General features: G+C 37.1%; 2 protein-coding genes across 5 annotated transcripts in view; one reads left to right on the forward strand and one right to left on the reverse strand.

Annotated features, from left to right (window-relative positions):
- The window catches only part of TFG (trafficking from ER to golgi regulator), a 31,296-nt gene extending 21,891 nt beyond the window's left edge, over positions 1 to 9,405 (forward strand). For 2 of the 4 annotated variants that reach the window (XM_052638576.1, XM_052638561.1), the window contains exons 7-8: positions 4,969 to 5,067; positions 8,594 to 9,405. In XM_052638576.1, the coding sequence (XP_052494536.1) occupies positions 4,969 to 5,067; positions 8,594 to 8,973 (479 nt within the window). In that variant the 3' untranslated portion in view covers positions 8,974 to 9,405. Of the gene's footprint in view, positions 1 to 4,968; positions 5,068 to 8,590 lie in introns of all 4 variants that reach the window. The other 2 variants (XM_052638550.1, XM_052638569.1) reach the window with 1 other exon arrangement.
- Positions 9,406 to 10,763: 1,358 nt separating this feature from the next.
- ABI3BP (ABI family member 3 binding protein) overlaps positions 10,764 to 26,351 on the reverse strand; it is a 286,106-nt gene continuing 270,518 nt past the window's right edge. Inside the window, 5 exon segments of the mRNA XM_052643965.1 lie at positions 10,764 to 10,950; positions 12,538 to 12,660; positions 13,952 to 14,113; positions 14,848 to 14,877; positions 15,595 to 15,674. Of these exon segments, the coding sequence (XP_052499925.1) occupies positions 10,835 to 10,950; positions 12,538 to 12,660; positions 13,952 to 14,113; positions 14,848 to 14,877; positions 15,595 to 15,674 (511 nt within the window). The 3' untranslated portion in view covers positions 10,764 to 10,834.

The raw sequence follows: 26,351 nt of genomic DNA on the forward strand, positions 1-26,351 counted from the left end.
AAGGGGTCAGGTAGTGTGATAGTGTGTATTTTTGGCACCAGAAGCAAGTGACTGAGTTTATCAGTGAAGTTAAATAAATCTCCCAAAACAGCCTTAAATGAAGGGGCACTTTTGTAATAGATTCTTAATTATTTTGGGTACTTTTAGATTTGTCCTGTTGGATGAATTGGATGAACGGTAGTGATAGGAACCAGCAGGTGGCATTTTGCTGAGAAATGAGTAGTTTGGGAAGAATTTTCTTATTGTTGAAGCCTCTTCTCAACCAACTTTAGTCCTAGTCTTTCTTTTATACCAAGGTGGAGCTGTCAGAACTGGACCCAGTTAGAATTGAAGCGAATGTGTCTGAAACAGGAAAAAGCTTTGGATATGATGGGAGTTTAATGGCTATATCAGGTGAACTAACATCTTTAAAAAAGACAAAAGCAACCCCATTTTAAGCCATGGATACTGCTGTGGGATGGGAGTTGGAAGGGTAATTGTACCAAATAATGTTTGCTGTTCACTTATAAAGGAAAGGGATTTAAGGATCTGTTAATAATATCTCAAATTATTCTTTCAAGGGTTTATCTTAATTGAAAGTTTATTTTCAAATAGGTAAATTTTTAAAATATAAAAGGATATACAGTGGAAATTGGAAAATGCTGTCTCCCACTTCTGACACCCAGCAACCAAGTTCCCTTTTCCAGAGTCATCAGATTGACACCATATCGTGGCATTAATTGTATGCCTTCTTAAAGCTGTTACTTTTTAGTGTACATTAAAACTTAGAATAGAGAAGATTGTATAGTTACTAATGTGACATCAGTCGATAGATTAGCATTTTAGAGGTGAATCTCTAGATCATTGGTGTCCAAAAGAAATACTGTGAAAGCTATATATGATTTTTAATTTTTTATTAGCCACATTTAAAAATATTTTTAATGGTAAAATTAATTTTTGTTATATATTTTATTTAATATAGTATATCCAGTGTATCAGCATGTAATCATTATTAAAAACATTCTGCTTTTCATACTACATATTGGAAATCTGGAATGTGACTGATTTGAAACACTTCACAACACGTATAGCATATCATGGTTAAGACTGGCTACTTTAATGAATACCTTTTGACATATGCCAAATATATAACGAGTTCCTGGTATCACCATTTAGTTAGATCAGCTGCTGGTTATGCTTTGAGCAGAATAACCAACAGAAGTACAAATCTATTACTCATAATTAACATAGAAATCTCTTAGAATATGAAATAATAATCAAAAATAAATAATTCTGAGTTATTTAAATTCCATAAGAGAGATCTTGGATTTGTAAATTTTTTTCCTAAGGATTTAAGTCTTAATATGTTGTTCATTTAAAAGGATCAACAAAATGTTAAGCGTCATGAAATGAAACAAAATGGACAGTATTATCCTTTTTCAACGAAGCAAGTGCTTCTGTTACTGGAAAACTATGTGACTTGAGTAGTTGCCAAAAACACAATAAAGTGGTGAGGATACAGAGAAGAGCACTTAAAAGTCAATGAAGACTAGAAAGTATTGCTGTTTGACAAGCAGAAAGATGACGAAGATGTAATTGAGATCTGTAAAATCATATGCCAATACAATGGATAAGTAGCTTTCATTATGTAAATTGTAAAATTTGTATGTTTTGAAACATACAAAAGTAAAGATAACTCTTCATGTTTCTGTCATGCAGCTTAATATTTTCACATTCCATCTTTCTTGTCCCGCATCCCCCCCAGCTTTTCACTCAGCCATTTCAGTATGCATGTCTAAATGATATTCTTTTCTTTTTAATGTCACCACCATGTCATTATTCACCTAACAATATTATGGTTCTTTTAAAAAATTTATTGAAGTATGGTTGATTTACAATGTTGTGTTTCTGCTTACAGCAAAGTCACTCAGTTATACATGTATATATTCTTTTTCATTATGGTTTAAGTGATTAAGTGATTCTTAATGTCACCACATACCATATTTGAATTTCCGTAGTTGTCTCATAGTTATTTGTTACGTTTGGGGGCTTTTTCAAATTAGGGGTCTCCCAAGGTTCACATTTTTCATTTAATAATGTGTCTTAAGTCTTTTATTTTTTTAATAGCTGTCAACCCTACATGTTTCTAAAGTCAAAACTATGTATGTGAACATGCTGTAACAGTTTATGCTAAAACATAAAAATGGCAAAAAATTATTATCTCACAGTTTCAGAATCAAGGATCTGGGAGAAGCTTAGCTTGAAGGTTTTGGTTAAGGGTTTCTTGTGAGGTTACAGTCATCTGAAGCTTAATTTGAACTGAAGAATTCATATCTTAAGATGACTCCTTCATACGGTTGTTGGCAAGAGACTTCATTTCCCCACCAAACAGATCCCATGGGCTGCCTGGGTGACTTCATGACATGGGAACTTCCACCAGAGCCAGTGGTCAAGACAGAGTGAAATGAGATATTTGTCTTTCTCAACTTGTCCTCAGAAGTGTCAACGTCATTTCTTATATTCTAATGGTATATGTTGTTCTGTCACCCAGTCATGTCCGACTCTGTGACCCCATGGACTTCAGCATGCCAGGTACTAATGGTATATATATAGGTCAGCCCAATTCAGTGTGAGGGGACTACACATGAGAATGAATACACATGTATTTATTGCTTGTTGCTTGCCAATTTTTTGTATTGTGGAGTTAATCTTTCTAATTTCTAAAAATATGAGGATACCAACCCATTATCTTATACTATACCTGTGCAGGAGTCATTGAGGGTTATTACAGAGGCTGACTACCAATCTGTGTCACAAATATAGTCCCAGAAGCCTCACCATTACTCTTTGCTTCATCCTATTCTCTTTCTCCTAGGTAGTATGTTTTATTGGTTTTACTTTTTTCTACCATTGATTCTGAAAATACAATGCACAAAACATAGCTTATATATATATTTTTTTTCCTCAAATCATAAGCTTACCGTGAACTATGTTGGCACTTTGCTTTTTCACTTAATATATCCTGTAGCTCTCTCCTTCCATTAGGTCAAATTGTTCCTCCTCATTTACAACTGAACACAGACTTCTTAATTTTCAGAATACTGTGACAGAGAATGGGAGTCCCGTTTTGGACTTGCAGGAAGTGTGTTTAAAATAAGTAAGAGAAATACTTCGTTGAGATAGTGTTTAATTCCAGGGGTGGCATTTTCACAAGGAGTTTGAAGCAAATTAAGAAAAAAATGGAGCACTTGCTTCAAGAAGAGTTGTAGTACTTGTTATTTTTTGTTGAGGAAAATGATTTGACTTAAAATTTTGAGTTGGGAGTTTCTGGGCTCCTTGGCAGCAATCTACTACTTGGAGCTTTAATCTCAGACTTTTTGATGATACCTAAGTTAGTATTTGTATTAAATGAGATAACATGTATAAAACTCCTTAAATAGCAATCTAGAGTTATGCCTGGGTTTTGGTGATAGTTCTTACTAGCTATGATGCATAGATCCCAGGTAAGTTGCTTATTCTTTTTTATACCCGAAATAGGGACTGCTAATGAGGTTGACTTTTTTCCCTTCTTACATGCATTGCGTGTTCTTTGCTCATTTTTGTATTATAGAGTTAATCCTTCTATTTTCTAAGAATTAGAACCCATTTTGTCAAATGCTACATGTATTTCCCCCCTTTATCATATTTCTGTATCAGATCCTTGTCACTTCTGTTCCAAAATATAGTTTTGAGATACAATCTAGGATTAAGACAGTATCTTCTAAAAGGTGGTTAACTTCTGTAGTATTTTTTATGTTGTCTATAAATCTTGAAGTGTTAAGAAAGTGTTCAACAAACTTCTTGTCGGTTTTTGTATTTGGGAAGAGGATTAATAACTTTAAGCAAAATTTTTCTTTTTTTGAAAAATTTTTAATTGGAGGATAATTGCTTTACAATGCTGTGTTAGTTTCTGTTGTACGACTGGGTAAATCAGCTATAAGCATATGAATACCCCATCCCTTTTAAGCCTCCCCGCCACCTCCCCCGACTCATCCCAGCCCTCTAGGTCATCACAGAGCACTGAGCTGAGCTCCCTGTGTAATAAGCAGCTTCCCACTAGCTGCTTTGCACATGGCAGTGTATATATGTCAGTGCTCCTCTTTGAGTTTTATTCCTATCATGAAAGCATACCACTACTTGCTAGGACATAAGCTAGCTGTCATTAGGGGCATAACGTATTTAATGCTGCAGTACAGAAGACTGGACACCCAGGCCAGTAAAGTGGGTTTCATCTTGAGATTTCAGCCTGTGAGAACTAGCTATTTCCTGCACCTCAGTTTGAATGGCACTAGATAATGCACTGACTTTTAGTCACTGTCTTTTTCTGCTGAAAGTATACTGTTTACCTGTAGTCTTTTGATTAACAGCAGGTAATCGAATATTTTTAAAGTATCAGCAACATAAAGTTGTTTTAAAGATTTAAATACTAGCTAGGTTTTTAAAAAATTTAAGTGCTAGTTAGATAGTTCAGCAAGTTTTATTGCTGCTCTAGGCATTAGATCTAGCTTAATCCACCACTGGAACAACTGTAAAGTGGTAGAGAGGTTTAAGATGTGAACCAGTAAGTCCTTACATGTTTGGAAATCACAGCAGCTATTCATGGTATTTGTCCCTTTTCCCATGTTTTTCTTTATTGATTTTTACTGAACATTAGTAGTACATATCTTTTCGCAGTTGAGTTTGAAAACGTTTGTTTTTTGGAGTTTCTGAAGTAACCACTTGTTATTTGATGTCAGTTAGAGTTCTCCACAGTTAATCCGTAGCAGAGTTGCCACACTTGTTAAATTGTTCTTTGTTCTCTTCTTCATGGATATTTAAAGAGGAACAAACACAGTCTGTGTGTTAGCTCTCTGAGTGTTTATGTGTGTGAATGGGGAGAGAATTAAAGGTGCCTTAAAGATGTTTCTTTTCTGCCGAGTTAAACCTGCCTCTGCCCTGTCTCATCTGCAGGTCAGATGTACCAGCAGTACTCGCAGCAGCCCGGCTATGGCACTCAGCAGCCACAGGCGCCCCCTCAGGCGCCGCAGCAGTACGGTATTCAGTATTCAGGTGAGCAGGTGCCCAGGGAGAGCTGTGTCTATATTCATGAAACCTTAAAATTCCTTCCTCCTGGGTCCTTTTTGTTACAGTAAGTATTAAGTATTTATTTTTGGGGGGGAGAATAACATTTGTATCACTTATTTATAAATATTTTACATAGAAATTTTACTGTAAATCACCATTTCATTTCCAGTGGGCAGGTAAAATACAGTCATAGTAGATGATTCAGTAATAACCTGTAGTATAAAAAAGTTTTTAATACAAAGTTTTCTCCTACTCATGTGATCAACTTACCTGCGTGGTGATGTAGAGCAAAATGCACAATTTTTTTTCCTCTTTGCTATGTAACACATTATCCCAGTGTACTCTGGTACCTGGATAAAACACTTTTTAACAGTTCCCTCATATGTAAAAAGAGGTGATCTTATTAAATAAGAACCAAATTAAGCTACGTAGGTTTTTAAATCTCCCAGAAGTATGTAGGAATACTAAAAACAGTCCATAAAAGTAGAGTTGTGTGAAATGTAATTCAGACAACTAAGAACATAAAAATCTCTCAGTATAGCTTTGAATATTATAATTCAAATAATTATAATTTGGGTAATTTTTACCTTTGTTATATGAGAATTTATGTTCAACTCTTACAGTCAAATATTTTAGTATCAGAATTTCAACTGTAATTTAAAAAAATTACAAAAATGAGCTGTGAACACACAATAAATACATTGGGGGAAGTTAGCCTCATTATCAGTCCCTGTTTCAGGTACAGAAATATTAAGCAACTTACCTTGGGTCAGTACATCGCAGCTAGTAGGAACCATCATTGGAAGACAGGCATAACTCTAGAGCATTAGTTTAAAAGGAGTTTTTGTATATGTTCTCATTTAATGTAAATATTAACCTAGGTATCATTGAAAAGTCTGAGATTGAAGCTCCACATAGTAGACTGTTACCAGTGAGCCAAAGGAGCTCCCACTCAAAAAAGTCTAAAATCATGTTCCTCAATAGAAAATAACTATTCTTAAAGCAAGTACATTGCTCTGTTATTTTTTATTTTTCTAATCTACTTGAAACTCATTGTGAAAACGCCACCCCTTTAGTTAAAAGTTTCAGAGACCATGTGGTCCCCAAAGCCTAGAATGTTTATTATCTGGTCCTTTACAGAAAAACATTTGCTGACTCCCTGAATTAGACCATAAAATTCTAACATTGTAGTTTGACATATTTTAACACAAAGAGCAATTTTTATTTGGATTGAATTTGCTGTAGAGTGACTTAACCTATAGCTGCTAGTTTTTATGTACACTAGGTGGAATAAATTTAAACTTGGACTATAATATTGGGGGAAGGTTATTTTCAGGATACAGTCTTTTAGAGAAAATCTGTTACAAATTATATATTGGCAATTTGTAGAAATAAGTTTTTTTCACTCTTGTCTAATCCAGGCAATTTCCATCTTCACCATGCTTCAGAATCACCTGGAGAGGTGTTTCTTGAAACTTAAAGGTGCCTGAGCTCTACTCCCAGAGATCTTGTTTTATTTGGTCGAGGGTAGGGTTTAGGCATTGATATCTTAAACGCTTTGCAGGTCATTGTAAAGTGTAGTGAGAATTAGGAACCACTGATCTTGTCTTACCCACTCATTTTATAAATGAGGCAACTAGGGTCCAAAGAGTTGTGATGCATCGAAGGACAAGCAGCCAATTCAGTGGGGAGGCTAGACCAGAACCCGTTACACTTGAGTTTGTAGTTAATGACTTCCCTATATCATTCTGCACTCTCTTAGCCGCAACCAGAGCTTGGCAGACTTTTCTGTCATAAAAAATGAAATAGTAAATATTTTAGGCTTTATGGATCATGTGACTTTTTGTCCTTTAATTTTACTTTATTCAGACAGCCACACAATTTCCATTTCTTGCCATTTATGGTGATTTTCACCAAAGTAATTGTTTTTCAACGGAGGGGATGGTGGTGGAAGGAAGGGTTTATATATAGAGAGGTATTTTATATTATGGTCAAAGACAGTAGATTGCTAATGAAACAGCAACTTAGGCTCTTAGGCAGTATCCTCTCTCTTGAAAAATAAAGATTTAGTTGTCCCCAGAATCTGTTGAAAAGCCAGTTTAGATATCAATTGGCAGGATGAAAACAGCTTTTTTTTTTTTTCTCACAATCTTAAATTGAATAGACATTTTCAGTATAAAATCTTGTTTCTCCAAAATCTTACAGTAAAAAAATTTTTGTTTTTATGTAGAGAATAGGAGAAATTGTATGACATCAAGGTTTTTTCATGAATTTAGTTTGATTTAGGTACTGCCATAAGTAAAATGCATTAGGTATTTGATTTACTTGTTAAAAATTAAGCCTGCTGTTAATGATTTTAGTTAGGATCTTCACTGAGTAAAGTTTAGTTCTTTTCAAAGTATTATCTTTGTATTTTTGATCCTGCTAGTCCTATTAACTTGAAATTGGGAGATATGGAAATAAGTCACCTAAACGCTCTGCTTGGAGACTTAGTGGTTGTGGTAACATTGGACCATCTTTGGCACTCTGCTGGTTTGGCAGTTTTCCTCTGTGACCTTTTCCAGTTTTATTCATGGACTATGTCAAAAGCTTTCTTTCATGAGTAAATTTTGAACCCAGGTCCAAGGTGAGTTCAGAATATACTCAGTTCATTCAATCCTTTTTATTTTATTTTATTTTTTTGATGCAGGGTTGTACACATTTTAATAATTTTCTTATGTATCTGGTATTTAATGCTGACAGGATTCCAGTCAATGGAGAGGTTTCATTGCAAGTAGCTGCAGGTGTGTTTCATGGTAGAGATAAAAGTTTTTAGTGAAGCAGACCTTTTCTTTTAAAAAAGCTTTACATCCTAGTAACTAATGAATATAAATGTTCATTTTTGTGGGGCAGTATGATATGCTTTCTGTTGTTACTGCTATTGTAAAGGCAAAACCATGATACAAAATCTAAAAGATTTTAAGGATTGTGAAAATGGGCACTTAATGTTTATTCTTAAATGTTTTAATTTTTATAGGATGAATAAGCCTAAAAAGCATCTCACTAACATAGTAAGTTGTATTTGTTGCAGCATTGTTTCATTTAAAAACATTTATTCTCTACAGTGTGTGTTTATTTGGTACTGTTATTAAACAGGCCCCTCAGAACCAGGTTAATGACTAGCTTTTGCATTAATTCCCACATTTATCATTTGAGCATATACTCTATACTGGGAGTTATGCTAGAACAGGCATTTACTCTCAGGGATTATACAATCTAGGAGGAGTTGAAGTAGAAAAAAAAAATATATAGTGATTTTCATTTTAGAGGGTTTACAAAATTGTCTAGAAAATGCTTCTTTGTTACTATATGGTCTTGAAATATAAAATCCACTACTCGCTACCTAAATACTTAGGATTAAGTTTGTTAAATTTCTCTTTTTTTTTTTTTTGTCTATAACAGTAGGACTAATTCTCTGGAAAATGTTTACCAAAAGAAAAAATAAGAGGTGTATGTTTTGCGTTTTCAGCAGGCTATAGTCAGCAGACTGGACCCCAGCAACCTCAGCAGTTCCCAGGATATGGCCAGCAACCAACTTCCCAGGCACCGGCACCTGCCTTTTCTGGTCAGCCTCAGCAACTGCCTGCTCAACCTCCACAGCAGTATCAGGCGAGCAGTTACCCTCCACAAACTTACACTACCCAAACTTCTCAGCCCACTAATTACACTGTGGCCCCTGCCTCACAACCGGGAATGGCTCCAAGCCAACCCGGGGCCTACCAGCCAAGACCAGGTTTCACCCCACCTCCTGGAAGTACCATGACCCCTCTTTCAAGTGGGTCTAACCCATATGCACGTAGCCGTCCTCCCTTTGGTCAGGGCTATACCCAGCCTGGACCAGGTTATCGATAAAGAGGCTCAGTTACACTGATGAACGTAGCTGCTAGCTGTTTGCCTCCCAAAAGACTCCAATACTACTATTTTAATTTGTATTGAAGTTCAGGAATTTAAAAAGCAGAGCATTTTTTTATGATACCATTATTGCTGTTAATTGAAAGTATAATTTGCTGGAAGAAAAAAGACCAAAATGGAAGTTTTTTTCCTCCCCTGCTTAAAAGTATAGCAGCTTCGTACTTATTTTGGAACACTACTCTTACATGTGTGCAAAGTGATTGATTTTCTAGCTTGCCTTGTCCAGAGGATATTAAAATGCTAGGTTGAAGTTCAGCCCTCTTACTTGGCTTTTTATTATTAACACGATGTACTAAAGTAGATCCCTTTGAGAAGACTAGCTATTATGTATAAAATGTAACATTGATAGGTTAATAAAGATGATTGAATCCATTAGTGGTCTTGTAACTTAATTTAGTCTTTGGTATTCTATAGATGTGTGTATGTGTATGGGAAAAATCCTTAATGATGTTTTGGTCTTGAAATATAGACATTTTATCTTAGGCCTTTCTATTCAGAGAAGCACAGTGCTGTTGTCTTCTGTCCTGATTTTGGTTTTAAATGACAAAACTAAAATAGATCAAGATTAGCATTATATATAAACAAACACAGTAGATATAATATTAAAAGATGCAAGGGAGCTTGGTAGATTCTAAACAACCTGCGAGTTTCCTTATAGAAATCAACCATTCAGAAATGAAGAACTCAGTCTTAAAAAAAACTACATCTCTTTATTGCAGAGTTTATACTGTTTGAAAAATATAAAATGAAGTATTGATAAAACTGAAGCATGTTGAAAGGTAAGCACAGAAAGGTCCTTTCAGAATGAGGGCACCAATGCAGCATTCCTGTCTTCCCAATGAAGGAGAATAATACTGTTTTAAATAAAAATAAGTCAGATTTTCATTACAGGTTGTTAGAATTAAGAAAACAGCCTCTGATACATTCATTCCCTGTAGATCGTCTGTGTAAAAATAGAGTAAATATCATATAATGGTAGGCCTCTCATCATGGATTATCCTTTTATGCTTAGACTTCACTACAGTCTTTGGATATAGCTTGATTAGGATTAAAAACAGTACGAACACAACTGCTTAAAGGGATAGTTTGACAAAGAACATTCAGACATTGTAGCATACTTATGGGTGGAGAAAGAACAAAATATGTATTTTTGAAATGATATATCAAATTCTCAATTTCATTTTCAACTGAAATTTACTGATTCAAACAATGTTTGCAATAATTTGTAGATAATGAAATGTATATTAGCATGAATGGCTGTTTAAATGCTTCAAAAGTTACTTAGCTATTACTAAAAAGAAGTTGAAGTTTAAATAAACGTGAATATTAGGACCTTTTCTCCCCAGATATAATATGCTGATGATAATTTGATCTAATAAGTTAAGCCAAGTAGAGATTTATGGAATTAACAGTAGGAAGAATACACAATAAATGTAAATATTTTTTAAAGTATATTAGTTTTTTGATGTTAATTTTGTTATAAAAGTATCTCAGAACATCATTACAACAGTGTGATAAATAATATACAAATGATCTCTTAAAATAGCATGAACAGGGAGCCAGCTTCCCCAAAAATGTTATTCTGTTAATATCAATATCTTGCTTTCTTAAAATGACTTTGTAAAACCTGATAAATATTCTTAGCAATCTTTCTAATAAACATCTAATATTGCTATTAGATTTTAAACTTTTATACATAGTAAACAAAAGAGCTTTAAATGCATGTGACAAATACCATACTGTTTCCAATTATTTTTTGAAACGATGAAACAGAAGGCAGTTTCGAATGTGACTGCAGCATCTACCATTTTCCAGGAATTGTAGTCCCACATTCATACCACTGGACATAATTGATTTGAGTGTGACCACCGATTTCTCCAAATTGGACTGGTTCCTGACGAACTGCTCTGAAATAGCCTAAGAGGGAAATAATTAAAATTAATAGCTGCTGTGTTATATTTTTGTCCTCATAGATTGAAGGGTGCCTTTGAATGCTTGAAGGTTACTCTAGGTGAAGCAGAGTGTTTTAGACTGGATAGCAACAGAGGCCCCAGTGTCTTTCCTGAGGTGGTAATGGTGGGCTAAACATAGGGACACTTAGGATGGGTTGGTACTATTGATACTTGAGAGTGAAAGCTGAAATGAAAAGGGACAGAAGTTGGAAGGGTTTTATGTTTGAGTGTCATTGACCAAGTTCATTATACACTGTTCTCCTTGAAGGTGTACTTTTTGCACATTATAACCTAGAGGTAGTCTGAAGAAGTGGCCTGGGTAGAGGTGTGTTGTGCTAAAATGTTAGGAAACAAAAGGGGGGTAGTTCTAAGATTGCTAAATGTCTAAGAACTAAACTTCAGTGAAATCATCCTTCAAGGACCTTACAATAAATGATTCAAAATTCTGCTGAGAATGTAAAATGTTATGGAAATAGACAGAACTTGTATTTTCTATCTAGTTCCTGAGTGGCTATAGTTTCAATTTTCTGTTAATGAGTTCACAGATCTTACTCAGTCATCTTTTACTGTGGTTGCTATTTTTAATGCCAGTGACCAAAATATATAGCTAAAAAACAAGTCTCTCTCGGTAGCTCCTGAGTAGTAATGGATATATAATTTACCCTCTCCTACCCTACCTGGACAGGGATTGATTTTTCAGTCTTTTCAGTCCTCATGACACAGTTTGGTGCTAAAGTGTCTTTAGAAAGTTGCAGTGGTTAGTCACTTCTTAGCAGAATTCTACTTTCATTGTGTAAATTATTTATAAGGCAAATAATATTTTTCCTTTTATGATAGTAGGAAAACGAAAGTGTGAGTTGCTCAGTTGTGTCCGACTCTTTGCAACCCTGTGGACTGTAGCCCTCCAGATTCCTCTGTCCATGGGATTATCCAGGCAAGAATACTGGAGTGGGTTGCCATGTCCTTCTCCATGATAGTAGTAAAGCTTTCTTTAATTTTTTTGGGAAGGAATTAAAACCTGCCTGTGTGCTGAGTATGATAAATTATAAAGGTAGTACATGAATGATTTAAGTTTGGGAAATGCTTAAAGTTTCTTTCAAGTAGAATGTATGTGTCAGCAACAGAGTCTTGAGGAATGGGGTGAAAGTTGAGAAACTTCTGTTAAAGTCTTCATGTTAAGGTCTTATGTAGACAGTCTTTTCTTCCTTGGCAGGTAGAGTAGGAAGACTACAGATTGATTTTTAAAATGATTGCTTTGTTCAGCCTGAGGGCTTCCCTGGTGGCTTGGACAGGAAAGAATCCACCTGCCAATGCAGGAAACCTGGGTTTGATCCCTGGGTCCAGATGAGCCGCTGAAGGAGGAAATGACAACCCACTAGTATTCTTGCCTGGAGAATCCCATGGACAGAGGAGCTTGGTGGACTACAGCCCATGGGGTCACAAAGGTCAGACATGACTGAGCAGCTGACACTTTAACTTTTTGCTCAGCCTGAATGTTTTTTGGGTTCATTTGTAAAAGCCTCTTGCTTTTGAGCAAGCTCAGAAAACCTACCTTCTTTGGTGGGTAACTGGTCAGAAGAGAGTTGCTGTCCTGTGCGTCCATCTAAAAATGAGTCCACAAACTGGCAGTGATCTTCCCCGTGGCCTCTCTGATCGCCTATGTTATAAAATTTTCCTGGAAATTAAAAGGATCATGAGGTATTTCTTTGATTTGGGATCACTCTGAAATAAACTGTTTCAAATAATCCGTCTTCCATGTTCTTGTACTTCCCCACCTGTTCATTCTAGTTCAAGTCACAGTGTTCTTTAAGGGAACCATAGACTCTCCCAGCTGCATCCTTACTTTTACTCTTGCCTTTCCCTATTCTTCCTCTCCTCCTCCTCCCACAGATTAGTCATCTTTTCAACATGCAACTCAGATAATGTTACTTGCCTCTATCAATCTCTCCAGCAGTCTTCTGTTACACTCAGAATAAAACCCAGTCCCTACCCAGTTTCCAAGCTCCACGTGCTTACATGCCTGCCTGATCTTCCTGTACTAAGCCTCAGCCGTGCTGGTAAACTGGAGAGGCGTTTCTGCTGCACGTCTTCCTGTAATCTTCCCTCTACCTCTGCTGCTTTATCCCTTGGTCTTTCTTGGTTCCTTCTCAGTTTTCTTCTCAGCATAAGTGTTATCTTTTGAGGAAAGCTTTTAGGAAAGCTTTTCCTAAACATTTTAACTAAAGGAGCTTTCATTCCGTTGCACCATTTTCTTTCATCCCTCTTTTTTCCTTCAATTTCCTAAATATGAAATTCTTATTTACATATTTGTTTTCTGTCTCTCCCCACTAGATTGAAAGCTTCAAAGAGCAGGAAGAAATGGTTGGGAATGCCAAGAAAATGACTTTGTACAAGTCATGTGTTAATATGTAGCTAAGGAATTCACAGACTTATAAAAGGAGGGCAGCAACAGTCCTGCTTTGTCCCCAGCAACGTCAGAACAAAACAGATACTATTTGTTAAATGATGGAACAAATGTCTACCTTCTTACGTTGGGGTTTAAAATTTTTACTGTATGAATATAGAAGAGAAAAGAACCCACTGAGTCTGGAGGCAAGGGGTTATTCCTTCTGGCTGATTGTCTTAACCTTGCTCTTGTCTCTTGACAGACTTAAAATCTTAAATAGGTCATACTCCTTCCATAATTATTGTTAGATACACTCATTTTACTACCAGTAAGCTTTTCATTCTGGGTTGGCTGTAACATAATTGAACTTGGATGTGACTAGTTTCTCTACATTCAACTTTGCCATGATGGCACTGTTTCAAATTGCATTTTCATTATTTATCTCCTTACAGCATTTCTCAGATGCTAAGATTCCAATAACACCTTGCTCAAATAGAAAACCCGTATTTCTGTCATGTCTGGCAGAGTCCATAGAAAAGTCTTAAGTTACAGAATGCTACAGAGCATTTCCTGTTCTTACCTGTGAGGGAGTCACTCAGGTAAATCTTGTATCTGAGAGAGTTGCACAGCTGCACCCCTACAAACTTCTTATACCATGTCCTTTTGACATACTGTTTGCCCTTACATTCTGAGTAAGAGTCTGAGTTAAAGGGTCTTTCGGTCCATATGGCATCTCTTCCCGCTGCATAAAGAAAGCACGTGGTTTGAGTTTAGTATCTAACTTTGGGTCCTGAAGAGCTATCTTAAAAGCTTTTTAAAAAGCAGTTTGCAAAGTTCATTGTCAGCCTGCTGATACCTGGTTTTCTCCAGTGCTAAATATTAAAGCGAAAAAATACAGGTGTTTAAACACGTAAGCCCCCCATTAATTTTCTGTCAATAGTGAGGTGAATCTTGGAGCAGTAATGTGTTGAAGTTGATTAGTCTCTGCAGTGCTCAACAGCATCACATTAGGAACAAAATTAGGTTTCTTTTTCTGAGATAAACCGTTTCAGTGTAAACAGTTGCTTTAATGTGACGTTATTAAAAGTGGGGATGAATTTGACAGAAAACAAAATTCTGTAAAGCAATTATCCTTCAATTAAAAAAGAATGAATAACCCTAACCCTACACAGTGGAATATAACACAGCAGTGAAAATAAATAAAGTCACAAAAGTAGAAGTGAGGGTGCTATATCTTAAACAGAAGATATGAGCCGGTCTGTTATATGAATGAAAAGCAGGTTTCAGAATACTCTACTTGTTCCCGAGACATCATAGGCTGTCCGTGTTACTGAACATTTTAGGTAAGCATTCACAGGTAATTGAAGAAGACTAAATGGACTAAAGTGAAATCATGACTCAAATTCTACCGGGCCCATTTAGCTGAATCACTGTAGAAAAGCATGCAGTTGTGTTCTCATTGAGGTAGGTACTTACCAGAAACGGGCTCGCTCACTCTTGGGTCAGCTGAGGAGAAATAGCAAACAGAGTCAGAGTTTATTAGGTAAGTCCCAGTATTCCAATGACGTGGCAAAGAAGATGGGTGCTTAACAGATGTTACAGAGTCTTAGACAACATACACTCCTGCTAAAGTCCAAACTTGAAAATTGTGAGTTTGGGGGATGGTTCTGCACTGAAGAAGCTCAGCTGTGTCTTTTGTATGTGGTTTAAGTAGTTAGGAGTCTTTTTTGCTGTACTAGATTTTACTTCCGTTTTCAAATCTTCCTCTTTTTAGCTTCATAAAAAATCTATTGACAAAATCACTAGGATGCCATGAACTGCAGTTGTGCAGATGTATCTCATTAAGGAACTGGAACTTAGGCCAGATCAGAGAATTTCACAGCTGTTCATCATAAAAAGCTATCACATGAATTCCCTTTCTGGATACAACTGGCTCGCTGTCCGACATTCTGATTCTAGGCATAGAGAGGTGCATTCATTCACTATTGAGCATAGACTGACCTCATGCTTCCTCTCTTTTACACTGATAAGCCTAGCATTTTTCTGACATGAAAATAGGAAAAGCCCAGGTGTTGCTTCTTTAAAAGGTAACTTCATTGGTTTTTCACATAGATGGGTTTTTGAAATCAAGAAATGATTTACCTCGTTTAGCTGGTTTCAGACAAGCTATGCAAACACTGTGACCCTTTATATCCAGCTAGGAATTCTGGCTGATGTATTTACCTGATTCAGTACTGAAGGCCACTGTGTTGCTGGGTGGCCCTTCACCAAGTGGGTTTTTGGGTTTCACCTGGAATTCATAGCTGAAGGGGGAGAAAAAGAGAACAACATTCTTCAGAAGTAGGAAACAACATCTGGTCATACTTAATGTTCCTCCCAATTGTGTTTTGAAATCATCATGATGTTGAATGCACTTATGTTCTAGAAGCAGCTTCAGGAAAAGAAAAATTTCTTCACTGTTCAAACAGCTTGTCTGTTTTCTAAAAGAAAGGGGTTAATAAAAAAAAGACTGTTCTCTTTTAAAATCTCCAAATTAACAGAAATAGCTGAGCAGGTTGTTAATAGACATCCAGAAAAGCAACATTCGGCGGACCCAGGCTAATTCCAGTAATCAGGAGTCTCAGTTTTTTTCAAACGATTAGCTACTTCCTCGGAGCAAAGAATTGCAAAACTCCCAACTTGGGTTGTTGCCTTAGACTTAGTGTTCCTCACCGTGGGGTTTGAACTACATATGTGAGAATCATGATAGAGTTGTAGTGGAGAAAGTTTGTTTAAAATGCAGATTTTTTTGCTCCATCATAGCTACTGAATCCATTTTTGAGGGCTTCCAGAGAGGTATTTATCGTAAGTTTCTGAGGTGAATCCTGTGGCCACTGACACATGAGAACTAGATAAACTATGGGAACAGATGCATATGAAAATACTATGTTGCAGGAAGTTGCTGATTATATCACCTGGAACTCGCATCTTACGTGGATCATACGAAGTCACGATACATCCTGAGTAATGGCAGGGTAATGTCACCTCAGAATAAGCATGGGCATAAAGACACCCCCTTTTCCCTCTATAACCAGATTCATATGGACCAGGTCCTTAACCCTTTATGTCAAAAAACAAAAGACAAGCCCATATCCCTAATAGTTAAAAGTTTGTTTGATTTCTGTCCTTAAGAATTATGCACTAAATTGCTAGGCAATATTTGACAAATTTCACCCATAGAATACTCAAGCAGAGCAAATCCTTTTAAATTCAAACAGTAAAGCTATTTGCTGTTTGCCTAAAACTAAGAGTTCCTTTTAGTAGCAGACTTGGTAGGAAAGTAGTTTCAAGTGTAAAACCAGCTTGAGTCAGCTGAGAATTGTGAGTTTCAAAATTTTGAAAGACTTTGGGAAATAATTCCCCTTTTTGAAAAGTTTATAATTGACTAAGAGTGCAGAACACACACAAAAAAATTTTTATTAAAAAAGTGAAAAACAGAAGGATGACAGCTCTCAGGTACAGAGGATAACCAAGTGAGCAATGACAGGAAAACTCTCTGGGGCTCAAAAGATTTTTGGCTACTGAGGCATTGCATTAAAACACTGCTGCAATCTACAAGGAAGACAGATTGCAGTATTATAATGTCAACCACTTTTTGAGTGCTTCCTATGTACTCAAAAAGTACACTACATATAAAAAGTAATACAATACACACAAACCCCAAGAAATAAGTATTAATCCTATTTATCAGTTGAGAACAATCAGGCTGTTAACTCTCGTATTCTTATTGTCTTTGCTTTTCTAAACTTCCAAACTTTGTGATATAGGGATTAAAATATGCAGAGTTTTTATAGTGAGAGACTGCACATGAAAGAATTTTTGTAAACTAATCAGCTGGTAGAAAGTGCCATTATCCTTTGCATAAGAGACTGCTGATATAAAGCCACTCATCTCATTTAAATAAATTGCACATACATCAGGTGCTTTGGCATAGAATATTTCCACAGATTAAATTCTAGCTCAGAGGCCTCATGAACTTATAAAAAAGAAAGAGAAAATCATCCCACTGTGGTGAACTGAAAATGGAAAAAAGAAATCACAGGCATCTAGACTTTGATTCAAGTGGGCAATGCATTCCACATTCTAGGCCATTGCCAAAAATCTCTGCTTTGGCCAACTCTGATGAAATTATTTCTGTGTCTTTTTTATTTCACAGTTATTTACACTTCAGCTATATTTGTAGTATGGCCACAAATATTGATAAGCTACTTTTGGGGGTTTTTGGCCACCATTTTATGATACTTGACAAGTTTTGAAGAAATCATGTTAAACCAAGTTTAATTAATAGCATGGGAACTAAAAGGCACATATTTTTGGCTGATTAAACAAAATATAAAAATAGCATATTTTAAAAGGCAAAATTTTTCCCAAGAAGCACATTTTGTCCTGAGATTTATGACACTGTAGGTATAAGAGTAATGTCTTACATAGAGAATAGACTTATGGACACGGGTAGAGGGTGAGATGTATGGAAAGAGTAATGTGGAAACTTACGTTACAATATGTAAAATGGGTAGCCAAGGGGAATTTGCTGTATGGCTCAGGAAACTCAAAACAGGGGCTGTGTATCAATCTAGAGGGGTGGGATGGGGCTGGAGATGGGAGGGAGTTTCAAAAGGGAGGGGGTATATGTATACTTATGGCTGATTCATGTTGAGGTTTGACAAAACAAAATTCTATAAAGCAATTATCCTTCAATAAATAAAATTTTTTAAAGTAATGTCTTAGAGAAAATATTGATTGCACATAGGAAATAAGCATAGCATTTTAGCTATGCAAAAATGCTTGGAGAAGAAAATTATTTGAAATAAAAAGTACAGAATAAAATTTCAAATAGAATATTTGGAAGATAAACACAAATAATAGGGAAAAAAGATGAAAAATGTGAGAAAATATGGGGACGAGCAGATTATTTCAGGGAATACAAAACTAGTAGATTCTACAAGAGAGAGGAGGGGGAAAGGAAGGTAGGAAGTTACCCTAGAAGTTTTTAAGTAATTTCCCATAACTGAAAGACATGGGTTTCTAGGTTTAAAAGGCCTAATACTTGCCAAGCAATCAAAAAAAAAAAGTCTAATGCATAGAAATTGCAAAATTTTAGAGTACTAGGATAAAGACTAGATCTTAAGTGTTTCTGAAAAGGAAACTGGTCACATTCAAAGAATCCAAAATCAGAATGACATGTGACAGCAACTCCAGAAGTTAAAAAACAATGGAACAATACTTTCAAGGGTTCATGTTATCCTACAATCTATGTTTAGCTAAACAGTATGAGTAAAGCACGGATATTTTCAGACACATAAGGACCCAAAAATATCTTCCATAACCTCTCTTGAAGGTGTGTTTCTCAAGAAATGACAGAAAGCAAGGGAGTAAACAAGGAAGACAAGGATATAGGAATTATCCTCAACATAGGAGAGAGACAAAAGGTGATGGTGAGGGGCCCCAGGAGATGTTGCTGTGAACAAACACATGGAACAAATAGGTGACTCGAATATTTGGCCATTTGGAGAAATAATCTAGACATACAGACTTAATTAACAGAAGAAACACCTAAAATAATTGAAAATGAGAGAGGGTGTATCAAGGTGTAATAGGAGGCCCCAAGCCCTCCTCTTCCCACAGACACCTTGAATGTACATCTGCACATAGAGCAGTTCCCTCTGAAATAGATCCAGAAAGTAGCTGAGCAACTCCTCTACATTCGGGAATTTAGAGAATACCCATATCAAGATGGGTAGCAAGGGCTGGGACACACTTGCCATAAATCCCACCCCTGACACAGCACCATATAATCAAGAGGGAACTCCCAACTTCCTGAGGAGCAAAGGGTTTATAACCCACATCTAACATCCCAGCTTTTAAGACTCTCACCTGAGGGATTGGTCCCCTAAGCACCTGGCTCTGAAAGCCATCAGGGCTTGTGTTTATGAAAACCATAAGGATATAGCAAATAAGCTGTTCTTAAAAGTGCATGAGCAGTCACGATGGCTATGCCCCTAGTGGAGGGCAAAAGGGCAAAATCACCTATTTTTCTGCCAGTGTTAAAAGACAATGCCCGAGGGCCAGGATTTTTTTTTTTTTTTTTTTAGGGCCAGGATTTTAATTTAGCAAGTATCTGGGGGCTATGATCCTTCTTGGAGACCAGGGAAGCCATTGGAAAGTTGCTGGTATCTCACTGGAAGGAGGCTGTAACATGTTTGTGCCCAAAGTTTATAGCTTCCATCCAAAGGGATGAATCCTTGGATCACCTGACTCTGATAGCCAATGGGGCCTTGCATTCATGAGTCCCACAGGACTGTGGCAAAGAAGCAATTTTTAACTAGCTAATCCCCTAGGGCTCAGCACAGAGGGAGCAGGCAAAAATGCCCATCTTCCTACTTTTCCCTGAAAGGTGTTTACCTGCATACTTTAAAAGCTGACACCTGAGGGTGAGGCTTCTAGTTTTAGCACATATTTAGAGACTGGCTGTGATCTTCTCCAGAGACGGGGAAATTGGCAGACACCTTCCCTGCCTTCTCCCTCCAGCCTGCTCCAACAATAAAAATAAATCACTAATATGTCCCTGGAAGGGACTTGTACAAATGGCTGAGTCTCAGCTTTCACAACTACTGCCCAAGGGATAGGTCTCCATATTGCCTGCTCTGAGAGGCAATTTGTGTTCACAAATGCACAGGGCTAGCAAACCAAGAACCAGTTTTTAATGCACACAGAGCACACTTCCCTACCCCACCCCATTCCCCGCCCCAACTATATCCTGGGTTCAGCAGGCAAAAAACAGCCATCTCCCAGTGTTTCCCAGGAAGGGGCTTAACTACTTAATTCCCCAGCTGTTACCTAGTGCTTAGCTTGTAATCAGCCTGCATCTAGATGCTGACTGTGATTCTCCCCTTCGGGACACTAATGAGTTTTGGCACACCCCCAAATACTATGAGCCACTAAAGATAAAGAAAGTTTCTTGGACAATCTCAGAGGTTTGAGAAACAAATAGGAGCTCAGGTTCAGTTCAATTCAGTTTCTCAGTCGTATCCAACTCTTTGCGACCCCATGAATGGCAGCACGCCAGGCCTCCCTGTCCACCACCAACTCCCAGAATCTGTTACTAGGGAAGAGAATAAGAAGAAAACGCTCTCCTTTTTTGTTCCTTAACAAGGATGACCCTCAAAAATTAGTTTTGGGTAACATTAGATGAAGGGGCTTCCTCTGTGACTCAGCTGGTAAAGAATCTGCCTGCCAATACAGGAGACATAAGAGATGTGAGTTCGATCCCTGGGTCAGGAAGATCCCCTGGAGGAGGGCATAACTATCCACTCCAGTATTCTTACCTGGAGAATTCCATAAACAGAGGAGCCTGGCAGGCTACAGTCCATGGGGTTGCAAAGAGTTGGACAAGACTGAGTGCCTCACACTTTCACTTTTCAACATTATATGAAATATTGAAAAAATGAAAGGCATATTACACCTCTAGTGAAATAATTGGCTTAGTTGACCATCAGCGACCCCATGAACTACAGCACGCCAGGCCTCCCTGTCCATCACCAACTCCTGCAGTCCATCCAAACCCATATCCATCAAGTGGATGATGCCATCCTGCCATCTCATCCTCTGTCGTCCCCTTCTCTTCCTGCCCTCAATCTTTCCCAGCATCAGGGTCTTTTCCAATCAGTCAGCTCTTCGCATCAGGTAGCCAAAGTATTGGAGTTTCAGCTTCAACATCAGTCCTTCCAATGAACACCCAGGACTGATCTCCTTTAGGATGGATTGGTTGGATCTCCTTGCAGTCCAAGGGACTCTCAAGAGTCTTCTCCACCACCACAGTTCAAAAGCATCAATTCTTCAGTGCTCAGCTTTCTTTATAGTCCAACTCTCACATCCATACGTGACCACTGGAAAAACCATAGCCTTGACTAGACAGACCTTTGTTGGCAAAGTAACGTCCCTGCTTTTTAATATGCTGTCTAGGTTGGTCATAACTTTCCTTCCAAGGAGTAAGCGTCTTTTAATTTCATGGCTGCAATCACCATCTTCAGTGATTTTGGAGCCCAGAAAAATAAAGTCAGCCACTGTTTCCACTGTTTCCCCATCTATCTGCCATGAAGTGATGGGACCAGATACTATGATCTTAGTTTTCTGAATGTTGAGCTTTAAGCTAACTTTTTCACTCTCCTCTTTTACTTTCATCAAGAGGCTCTTTAGTTTTTCACTTTCTGCCATAAGGGTGGTGTCATCTGCATATCTGAGGTTATTGATATTTCTCCCAGCAATCTTGGTTCCAGCTTGTGCTTCCTCCAGCCCAGTGTTTCTCATGATGTACTCTGCATATAAGTTAAATAAGCAGGGTGACAATATATAGCCTCGACGTACTCCTTTTCCTATTTGAGCTGAGGCTGGGCTGATTCAAAAGGTTTATTTCCTACCTGAGACCATTCCATCGTGACTGGGAGAGGTGGCTGTTTTATCTAATGTCTAGAAAGCAAACACCTCATAAAGAGTTCAAAATAATAGTCATTAATATGCCCGCCAAGGTCAGGAGAACAAAGTTAACAGAAAATATTTAAAAGTGCCAAACTGGAAAACACAAGTTAATAGTGTAACACTTGACCTGAAAACGTCATCAGAGGAGTTCAACAGCAGAGTGGATTAAGGAGAAGAGAGGGCGAGTGGATGTGAAGATGGGGCTGTGAAATTCATCCAATCAGAGGAGCACCAAAAAAGACAGCTTAAGGGATATATGGGACATCACCAAATGGACCAGTATATGCATTATTTGAGTCCCAGAGGGGAGTGGGGAGAGGGAAAGAAAAGGGGCAGAAAGCTTATTCAGAGAAAGAACAGCTGAAAACTTTCCTAACCAGGGTAAAGAAACATTCAGACCCAGGAAAGCTAGAGAGTTCCAATGGAATCCAAAGAGCTCCATCCCAACATTAACTTTAATAGACCTGGATTAATGACATTAAATTTTCAAAAGTTAAAAATAAGGAAAAAATCTTAAAAGCAGCAGGGGAAAAGCAACTTGTTATGTACAACGGAGTTCCCATAACAACATCAGCAGATTTTTCAGCAAAAACTTTCAGGCCAGAAGGGAGCAGCATGATACAGTCAAAAGTGCTGATTTAAAAAAAAAAATCAGCGAAGTTGGTCTTCAGAATTGAAGGGAAAATAGAGTTTCCCAGACAGACAAAGGCCAAAACAGTTCATCACCACTACATCAGCCTTACAAGAATGTTAAAGAGAGGTCTTCAAATAGAAATGGAAGGATGGTAATTAGTAACAGGAAAACATAAAAGTATAAAACTCAATGGTAAAAGTAAATATGCAGTTACATTTAGAATACTCTAATATTAAAATTGTGGAGAGTAAATCACTTATAACTCTAATGTGAGAGTTAAAAAACAAACAAAAATACTACAATAACTATAATTGCAATAATTACTGGATATACAGTGTAAAAATGTAAATTATGACAAAACAAAATGTGGAGGGAAGAGTATAAAAAATAGAGCTGGTGTGTGTTTGAAGTTGTCATTAACTTAAATAGACTTTATGTAAAATAGACATGATATTTTATGTAAATCTGACAACTACATAAGTAATAAGTAATGGTAACTACAAAGTAATAGCCAGTAATATATATATACACACACACACAAAGAACAGAATCACAGCATAGCACTACAGAAAGTCACCAGATCACAAAGGAAGAGAAGAAGAGATGAAGAAAGGAACAAAAGAATAACAAAACAAAATAGCAATTGTATGTCCATATCTAACAATAATTACTGTAAATGTAAATGGACCAAACTCAGGGAAGCCCCTTTAATACTTCAGTTCAGTTCAGTTCAGTCGCTCAGTCATGTCCGACTCTTTGTTAGGATGCAAGACAAGTATTAATAAATTTAAGAAAATTAGTATCATATACAGTATATTTTCTAACCAGAATGGTAAGAAAATAGAATTTAATTTAAAAGAAGGGATTGGAAAATTCACAGATATATGGAGATTAAATAACAAACATACGAATGAAAAACCAATGAGTCAAAGGAAAAAAATCAAGAGCAATCAAAATATATCTTGAGCCAAAGGGAAATGGAAAGACAACATAACAAAATTTATGGAATACCTCAAAAGCAATTCTATGAGAGAAATTTATAGTAAATAAATTTAACAAATACCTATATTAAGAAAAAAAGGTATCAAATAAACAACCTAACTTTACACCTCAAGGGAACAAGAAAAAGAACAGGCTAAGCCCAAAGTTAGTAGGAGGAAGGAGATAACAAAGAGCAGAGCAGAAGTAAAAGAAATAGGGACCAGAAAAACAATACCAATGATCAGTAAAACTAAGAGCTGGCTTTTCAAAAAGATACACAGAACTGACAAACTTCTAGCTAGAGTAATGGAAAAAAAGGGACAGCTCAAGTAAAATCAGGAAATCAGAATAAAAGAGGAGACATTAAAACTGCTGCTGCTGCTGCTGCTGCTAAGCCGCTTCAGTCGTGTCTGACTCTGTGCGACCCCATAGACGGCAGCCCACCAGGTTTCTCTGTCCATGGGATTTTCCAGGCAAGAGTACTGGAGTGGGTTGCCATTGCCTTCTCTGGACATTAAAACTGGTGCTACAGAAATACACGGGATTGTAGGAGCTCAATGAACAATTATGAACAATTATACACCAACAAATTGAATAATCTAGAGGAAATATATAAATTCTTAGAAACATAAAACCTATCAAGACTAAAGCATGAGAGAATAGATCATTTGAGTAGACTAATTACTAGGAAGGAGACTGAGTCAGTAACCAAAAACTTCCCAAGAAACAAGAGCCCAGGACCAGATGTTTTTACTGGTGGTTTCAATAATTAACACCAGTCTTTCTCAAACTTTCCCAATAAATTGAAGGGGAGAGAGAAACTCCCAAATTCATTTTATGAGGTCAGCATTACCCTGCCAGACAAGGACACTACAAGAAAAGAAAATTATAATCCAATATTCTTGATGAAATATAGATGCAAAAATCCTCAACAAAGTATTAGCAAACCCAAGTTCATCGATACATTAGAATGATCATAAATATGATCTAGTGGGATCCATTCCAAGAATGCAAAGATGGTTCAACATTCACAAATCAATGTGATATACCACATTGACAAAAAGAGGGGTTAAAAAACTATATGGTTTATATGACCTCCATAGATGCAGGAAAAGATTTGACAAAATTCAACATTCTTTCTTGATAAAAACTCTCAACAAACTTGGTATACAGGGAACATACCTCAAGATAATAAAGGCTTGTAGGATAAGCCCACAGCTAACATCATACTTAACGATGAAATGCTGAAAGCTTTTCCTCTCTCAGGAACAAGACAAGAATCCTTATTCTCACCACTTTTATTCAACATAGCACTGGAAGTCCTGGCTAGAGCAATCAAGAGAAGGAAATAAAAAACACCCAAATTGGAAAGGAAGAAGTAAATTTTTTTCTATTTGCAGATGATGACATGATATTATATGTAGAAAACCCTAAACACTCAACCAAAAAGCTGCTAGCACTAATACATTTGGTAAAGTTGTAGTTCAGTTCAGTTCAGTTCAGTCGCTCAGTCGTGTCCGACTCTGCGACCCCATGAATCGCAGCACGCCAGGCCTCCCTGTCCATCACCAACTCCCGGAGTTCACTCAGACTCACATCCAAAAGTTGTAGGATCCTGTATTAATATATAGAAATCTGTTGGATTGTCTATATACCAAAAATTATCAGAGAGAGAAATTAAGGAAACAATTTAGAAACAATTTAGCCTCAAAATTTACCATCTCAAAAATAATAAAATATTTAGGAATAATTTTATTTAAGGAGATGAAAGATCTGTACACTGAAAACGTAAAGGCACTGATGAAAGATATTGAAGAAGATAACAATAAAATGAAAGATATTCCACAATCCCTTATTTTATACCATATATAAAAGTCAGCTCAAAATGGTTTAAAGACTTGAACACAAAACCTGAACTCATAAAACTCCTCAAAACTATTCAAATCCCTAAAGGAGGACGGCATCAAGGTTTTGCATTCATTATGTAAGAGAATCTGAAAGACCCAGCAGTGGCCACAGGACTGGAAAAGGTTAATCCTCATCCCAGTTCCCAAGAAGAGTAGTACCAAAGTATGTGCTAACCATCAGACAATTGCACTCATCTCCCGTGCTGGTAACGTCATGCTTAAAATCTTGCATGCTAGGCTTCAGTATTATGCAAACCAAAAACTTCCAGATATCCAAGCTGGTTATAGAAAAAGAAGAGGAACTAGAGATCAAATTGATAACATTTGCTGGATTATAGAGAAAGCAAGGACATTTAAGAAAAAAACATCTATCTCTGTTTCTTCAACTAGGCTAAAGCTTTTGACCTAGTGGATCGTGACAAACTGTGGAAAGCTCTTAGTGAGGTCTCCTGAGAAACCTGTTTGCAAGTCAAGAAGCAACAGTTAGAACCCTGTATGGAACAACTGATTGGTTCAAGATTGGCAAAGGAGTATGACATGGCTGTCTGCTGTCACCCTTTTTGTTTAACCTGTATGCTGAGCACATCGTGAGAAATGCCAGGTTGGATGAGTTAGAAGTTGTACAAGTTGGAATCAAGATAGGGGGGAGAAACAACCACCACCTCAGGTATGCAGATGATACCACTCTAATGGCAGAAAGTGAAAAGGAACTAAAGTGCCTCAATGAGGGTGAAGGAGGAGGGTGAAAGAGTGGACTCAAGACTAAATATTAAAAATCTGAGATCATGACATCCAGCCCCATTACTGCATGGCAAATAGAAGGGTAAAGGTGGAAGCAGTGACAGATTTCCTCTTCTTGGGCTCCAAAATCATGGCTGCAGATGGTAACTGCAGCCATGAAATCAGAAGACAATTGCTTCTTGGCAGGAAAGTGATGACAAACC

Source organism: Budorcas taxicolor, chromosome 1 (genome assembly GCF_023091745.1).
Source record: "Budorcas taxicolor isolate Tak-1 chromosome 1, Takin1.1, whole genome shotgun sequence".
Taxonomy (NCBI): Eukaryota; Metazoa; Chordata; class Mammalia; order Artiodactyla; family Bovidae; genus Budorcas; species Budorcas taxicolor.